Source organism: Phaethon lepturus, unplaced genomic scaffold (assembly GCF_000687285.1).
Source record: "Phaethon lepturus isolate BGI_N335 unplaced genomic scaffold, ASM68728v1 scaffold17557, whole genome shotgun sequence".
NCBI classification, from domain to species: Eukaryota; Metazoa; Chordata; class Aves; order Phaethontiformes; family Phaethontidae; genus Phaethon; species Phaethon lepturus.
The window spans coordinates 5,168-12,014 of record NW_010554212.1 but is presented as its reverse complement, the minus strand read 5'-3'; the positions used below and the strand labels follow the sequence as shown (position 1 = coordinate 12,014).

General features: G+C 45.3%; 1 protein-coding gene across 1 annotated transcript in view; it reads left to right on the top strand.

The window, feature by feature from the left end:
- MAB21L3 (mab-21-like 3 (C. elegans)) overlaps window positions 1–6,847 on the top strand; it is a 16,924-nt gene that overhangs the window by 5,623 nt on the left and 4,454 nt on the right. The window contains exon 3 of the mRNA XM_010291786.1: window positions 3,773–4,064. Within this exon, the coding sequence (XP_010290088.1) occupies window positions 3,773–4,064 (292 nt within the window). The remainder of the gene's footprint in view (window positions 1–3,772; window positions 4,065–6,847) is intronic.

Here is a 6,847-nt window from a genome sequence, read left to right as displayed (position 1 = left end):
AATGACCACTGTGAAGTAAAACGGTGCCACATCCTGGTCCATGTGTTCCTTAGTGCCATAGTCTGCCACCACCTCTCATACTGGAACAAACCTGCTTGGCTAATGAAGTCTGACAAGACAAGGGTCAGGGTAAAGTTGGAGGACAACCAGAACAAAACCAAGGCAATCTATTCTGAACAGTAATTTGGTATTATGATAGGCTGATCTGAACAACCTCCGCTTAAAAGGAATCTCCAGAATTTATTTTCTTAAAAAGTAGCAGATTTGTTATTCATACTTAGCTGAACCCAGTGCTATAAATCTGTGATAGTCACGCTAGGAAGGCCTGGGTAACTGTCCTGTAGGTATGGGGCAGCAAAGAATAGGTTAGTAATAAATTTGGGGAGGGCTTGGGCTGTTCTGCTTCCAAAATCAGAATCTTTAATATCGCTGCTGACATAACTCAACATAGAGGAGACTTGTGTCAAGGGAAAGCCAATGTATTAAAACTATTCTGTGTTGAATTTTGCAAGATCTTTTTTGCTGTCAATTAAATTTACAGGAATGCTTCAGAACCTTCAGCTTCTGATTGCAAGGACTTAATTTAACATGGCGAGTGGTCTAGACTTGTTGAGAAGCTACAAGCCTCCTAATAAATATGCAGGTCTGGGTGAGGAATATGAAAGAAAAGTCTTTAGATATTCAATGTTTTTCTGACAAAAAGTCAAAATCTTTAATTAAAAAATCGAAATAAAATTCAGATGGACAAAATGCAATATTTTATTTTTACAACTCTTAAGTCTTTGTTTTCAGTTGTGGCCCCACCATTTTTGCAGCTGTGGACAGTGCAGGGCTGATGCAAAGGCTGTGGAGGCTTCAGTAAGGCGGAACAAGCAGGTTGGCGTCCAGAGTAACTACTAGTACGGCACTGCCCAACGGCATTGCCAAGCGTTTTGGTTCATGGCGGGGGGGTGGGGTGGGGTGTGTGGCTTTTCCTTTAACAACAAGGCTCAAAGGAAGCTTGCAGCTTTGCTCTGTGAAGGAATGACCTGGCACGTGCTTTCTCTCTGTTCTGTATACTTCTTGTTTTCCTTTCTGCTTCTCTCAGGATCAGCCAGCTTTACTGGCCAAGTGGTCAGCTCTGCTTCGGGGGAAGCGCCCATTCCACCCATCCATCCAGGTACAAAAGCCCTCCTGCCACCTGGTGCCTGCCGGCCCGCGTGCCTGCTTCTTCCTCGCCCACCCTCTTCTCCAGACCACCTCGCCCACCTAACCGATCCTCCCACAACTATTTCATCCTCTCTGCAAGAGACTCGCTTTTTTTTGCTCGAAGCGTAAATATTTTATTTCTAACCTAATGCTTCTGCCTCCCTGGGATATCCTGGCCAGGATCGCAAGAGCGAGGCTGAATTTAATTTGCCCAGCATACTGCAGGCAGGTTTTTGATACAGCAGGATTGACCATAAGTTACACACCCCAGGATCTGAGGCTCTTGTTCAAGCCTGTGGCTGGCTGGGGTCCGTGGTCTGTATGTGGCGCGTAAGACCATCGTGTGACAGAGCATCGGTGTGGGACTGGGATTTGTTTAGGCCAGGAGGACACCAGCTGCCCAGCTTTACAGTGCCAGCCCCAGCCTTGTGATTTCTGGTGTTGCCTGGTAAGGCCCCCATGGAGGAGCCTTGTGACTTGTATTTCAAGGCACTCGCATAACATCTGCAGCTCTTCCCTTTAAAATCTGTTGGGTGCCGGTGTGTACAAGTCAGCATCTGGCTGTGGGAAGGAATGGTTGTTTATCTGCAAATGTGGCCAAGGCAGTGAGATGAACAGTAACTGCGTGACAGCCATTGTATTTTTTCCTTATGGACCCTAGCACTTAGTTCGTGAGTGGCTCACAGGATTTCTCAGCCCAACCAAACCTGACTTGTGCAGGTCAGCGTGGTCTGCAGTGTCATCCTTCCAGTATGCTCCTGCCTTTAGGTGGTTTATATTCGACAAAAGAAGGGCTTTCTGCTGTTTCCTTTGCCATTTTTGTGCTTCTTGCTGGCCATCTTTTGTATTTCAAATCTCTTGCCAGGGACTAGAGAAGACTAGCTGCTCCCTGTAGGAGAGGGAGCCAGGAGGTGAGCGTGACAACATGGCAGCGCCTGCCCCATGGTCCCGGCTGAGGCAGACCTACGGAGGGCACTGGGGTCAGCTGAGAGTCTGGATCATCAGGCAAGTCTGTGCTGATAAGGCAGGTCTGAGTCAAGCCAGGAGCATTCATCAGGGTCAAGATCAGGCCCAATGGCAGTAACTAAGGTCAGATGCAGTCTATTGATCGGCACGCAGGTCAGTAGTGGCCAGGTAGGTCTGCGGTCAGGCTGGGAAAGCAGCTGCAGGTAGGACAACAAGGTCTGTGTAAAGGCACAGACATAGCTGTCACACAGCTGGAGACCACCACTCCTACAACACAGATGGGCGCTGAGCTGAAATGGAGATCCCAGGCCCATGGGCAAAAGGTGTAGGTAGAAGCCCCAGAAAGGCTGCTCAGGGCCATCAAAGCCTGTTAGTGCCCTCAGGACGATGGCACCTCTGCAGTAATATTTTAAATCAGCTGAGCAAACCAGGAAGGCCACCAGAATGTTTTGGTTTATTACAGGAGAGTGACAAGGACATTTCATTCACCTTGAGGTAACCACCTCACAGCAACAGCTGCCACTTCACATCCTGCTCGTGCAGCAGCTTCACCTTATTAGTGCCCATGTAAGTTAGGCTCGGTAGCAAGTGGAGTTGAAAAGCTTCTGAATCAACACAGTAAAAGTTGAAGGAGTTCAAACGCCCTCTCTGAATACCTGGACCTACTATCACTGAATGCTTCCAAACTACTGTTTGGAGATGTCTGGCTATGCCCTGGGCCAGTATGGGGTTTCATGGTGTTTGTGTCACCTTATTTACTCTTTGCAAATGGTGGTTCAGCACTGGTTTTATTGGAAAACAGTCATTCCCACAGTGAGGCCAACTAGCTGACTTGCAAACAAGCCTGTTTGAGGGTTTGTGTCCATTGGTCAGTGTTTCCATCCTTACACTGTTTCTGGCTTCCGCTCCACAGGAGATGCAGATTCATCTGGCCATCTACAGCTGGCCGAGACCTGGGTTTATTTCTGAATACCACTGCCTATGTAGGCTCAGACGTGTCACTTGCCTCACATCCCTGTCTCTTGAAGGACAGTCATGCAGAGCGAAACACTTGTAAAATGAATTTTTACTAATTTACTTATTTTACTAATGTCCATAGTGGACTTTGAAAGAGATCAGAAAAGTGTACTTTTTGCCATAGTTGTTACTACTATTGAACTCTAGGCTCATCTCTAGTAACAATTCTGAGGTAATAACTTGCATTATTTTGTTTCCCTTTGCTGGATCTCAAAACATGGTCTCTGATGTTTTCCTGCTCCTTGGCAGTTGCTAGTTATTACATCTCATGCACTTGCAGGCTCGAAATAAAAAGGAATGGGAGAAACCATGGCAGCTGTGGTGGCAAATGGTTCAGTGTGCTCTTGTCTTCTAAGGGCCCATGGCTGTCACGTCAGACTGCTTCTAAGACAATTTCCTTTTAGTCTGTGTGCCTCCAAAGTAACCCTCAGACAGGCATAGAACAGGTCCTGGCTGTAATCAATTGCTCCCATCATACCATGGCTTTTCCTTCTCTCCAAAGCTCCCAGTTTTACCTATTACTTCCTTAACCTTCTTTTCCTTACTCCAGGTTCACGAATCTGCCCTTGTCTCCTCTCTCAATCTCTCTGCACTCTCCTAGGTCTTAGCACCCAGCCAATTCCTCATCACAGTCCCTCTGCGCGGCCTGACTGGGTACAGGGAATGCCAGGTACGGCACTGGCGTTATTACACTGTGCATGGAGCCAAGCTCCTCTCCTCTGTGCGGGACCCTGAGGAACTGCATCAATGGCTAGAGGTGGAGCAGTTCTCAAAAAGCCTTCAGCAGTGGCATGAAACGGATGTGAACATCGAAGGTGATCTCGTTCCAGCCAAAGTCCTTATCGTCTTCCGGGAGCTGGTGGAGAAGTCGATTATCTCCTGTAACCTCTCCAGTGAGTTTAGTGGGGAAAAGTATAAGGGGAACTGGCTGTCTTCTGCAGCTGATAGAGGGGAAGCCATCACACACACAAAGTGTTTGTTTGGTTAACATGATCAGAAGTTAAAAAGCAACAAGCCCCTCCAAAATCAGGGAGCCTTTAGCCCATTTCAGAGGTGCATGTAGACCTGCATTGAGGATATAATACAGTAATTCTTGGCCTCTTCATACACAAGATGTTGCTCCTTTCTTAGGAATTTGGGTAGGGTCTCCAGCAATATCACCCTCACAGTTCAGCCAAGATGCAACACAGATTTTCAGAACATTTAGGAATTTGTTTGGGAAAAATCTTTTTTCTACTACAGCAGCCATGATATATCTAGATTAGCAAGGAAGATGTTATAGGAAAATTGGATACAGGGAAGATACGTAAGTAGGAGGAGAAAGTGCTTGAAGATTATTATAGGGCAGATAATGCTCTGGGGCAACCTCAGCTGCCCATAGCTTTCCAGCATGGGGTGGTGGGAACTAAGTAGAAGGACTTCTACTTAAGCAAAGTCTGTTGGACAAGTACACTTTCCCTAGCATGCAGGCTGCTCCAGGCCTGTTCAGCAGAACTGGACTCAGGAAGTTTGCTTTCAGTAATGGCACTGATCCCTCTGTGAGCAATTCAAAGTGCCTGTTTATTTCCTGTGGCGATTTATACTGGAAGCACTTTATCACTGACAAAATGCAATCAGTGGTGCATGCAACATGGCTTCATAGCTACAACATCTGTAGCAAGATGCTGCCTGAACAGTGATCTTCATGCTTAATTCTTAGCATCCTAGAGGTGTGTTATAGACTTCAGCTAATGAACACTTGGCTTGGTCCAAGCTAAATAGTCTATGTATGTCCATCGTTTCACATTAAGATAGTGTAATATCAAATCCAGACTGCGGCACCTCTTGCCATAGCATGTTTCCAGGATGACTTTACTCAGCAGCAGCCTGATATGGGTCTTCTGTAGTCCAGAGAAATAGGAGCCATTTCCACGCGTCTGATTGCACTCTGAATTTTAGTTACAGGAGAAAACATGTCAATGCTTCTTTTCTTCTGAAAACAGGAGAAAGTAAATCTCAGCTATATCATTACATTCTTCCAAGAAATATTTGTTATCATAGAAATGGAAAGGTTGATGGGAATGAAATTTCATTATTGAAGCTCAGAGAAAAGACCAGATGGAATGGGCTTGCATCTGAGGCTTTTACTTACATGAAAGACATTGTGTTGAAGTGAAAACCTGCCGTTGTATCTAGCGGCAGTATGTCAAGTTGTTGAGCCAGAAGAGGTACTTCTAAGGGACCCAGGGAGTGATGTTTGGGTTGATGATTCTGATGCCTTTTTTATAAGGCCATGTGGGAGGAAGCTGACACAAAGGAGATGAGCTAAGATGAAGTCAGGGGGAGTAATTAGCAATTTTGTTTGTTTCTGTGAGGAGTGAACTTCCTTCATCCCACAGTACAACCAAAGTTACAGAAAAATTTAACTGATTTAATTGCTTCCCTTTTTTTTAATTCTTTGAGCATCAGCAAAGACAATTTTTGAGGTGTCTCACTTTTCATTGGTGGAAAAATAGGTAGCATGATGGCAATGTTTTTGGAAATACTGTGAATATATTTACATGCTAACAGAACTTGTTATAGTGCTTTTCAGCTGCTAGGGATCCCTGCTGAGGGCTTGGGAGCAGTACGGTTCTTGTTTTGGTGCAAGGCTTGGCTCAGCAGGGAAATAACATGCAGATTTTATGGAGGTTTATAAAGTTCTGGTTGTGATGGTCTCCACCATTTGCAAGGTAATTCACCCCTGTGCTTCCTGCAGGAGATGCTAAATTACCATTGGGAGTAGGCAGATACTTCCTCTGTGAGGGTAGATGTTCATCACTGTCTCTTCAAGTCTGTTGTGTGGGCTCCTTGTGGAATTGCTCCTTAGCCCACACCAGTCAAAATGAGGTGGGTTAACATGCTACTATTTAACCTGCTTGTGGTAATCTGCTCCATCTTTTACTTCAGTAGGTTAGAGCGTGATCACGTAATCGGCTCAAATGGCAAAGTTGAAGGGACAGTGATCCTGCCAGAGGGACAGGCGAAGCTGGGGAGAGAAACTTCTTCCATGAACACATCTGGACCAACAGGAAACATTTCACTAAGTCCATTAGTTGCAGCTTTCATTCCTTTCTGCTCTCTTAGAGCACGTTGTTCCTGGAGATGAGCCGCTCTTCTTTCACTGAGGAAACTTCTTTCCTCCCAATCACCACGGAACTAACATTTTTTGACACTCAGCAGTCCCACTGAGGCAAGCAGTTAGCCCAGTTAGCCCTTAGTACGACTGCTCTGTACAACAGGCCATAAATTCTGGCATTGTCTTCAGTGCAAATGCATCTCCAGAAACAAAACTTATGGATACCCCACAAAACATTCTGAATGACTGGCAAGGGTAAGTAATTTGGCTTGACCATGGGTTCTCTGAAGGAATAAGGAGATCTTTAGATATGAAGTGTTCACCTGGTCCCCTCTAATCTTCAGTGTTCTCCTTGTTGTATTGTACCATTAGAAATGTTAGGTTGCACTAGTTCTCTACCTGTATTTTTAAGAAGCTGGTCCTAGAATTTAAGAGGACTCACAAAGGAAAAAAAAAAAGCAAGGTAACTGAGTGTAAAACTGAGTTGTTCCTTCATCTTCTTCCTATTCCCATTCCCTAGGGCAGATGAAGATGGTAACATTTTTCTTGTATTCTGCTTATGGCACTGAAGAGAAAGAG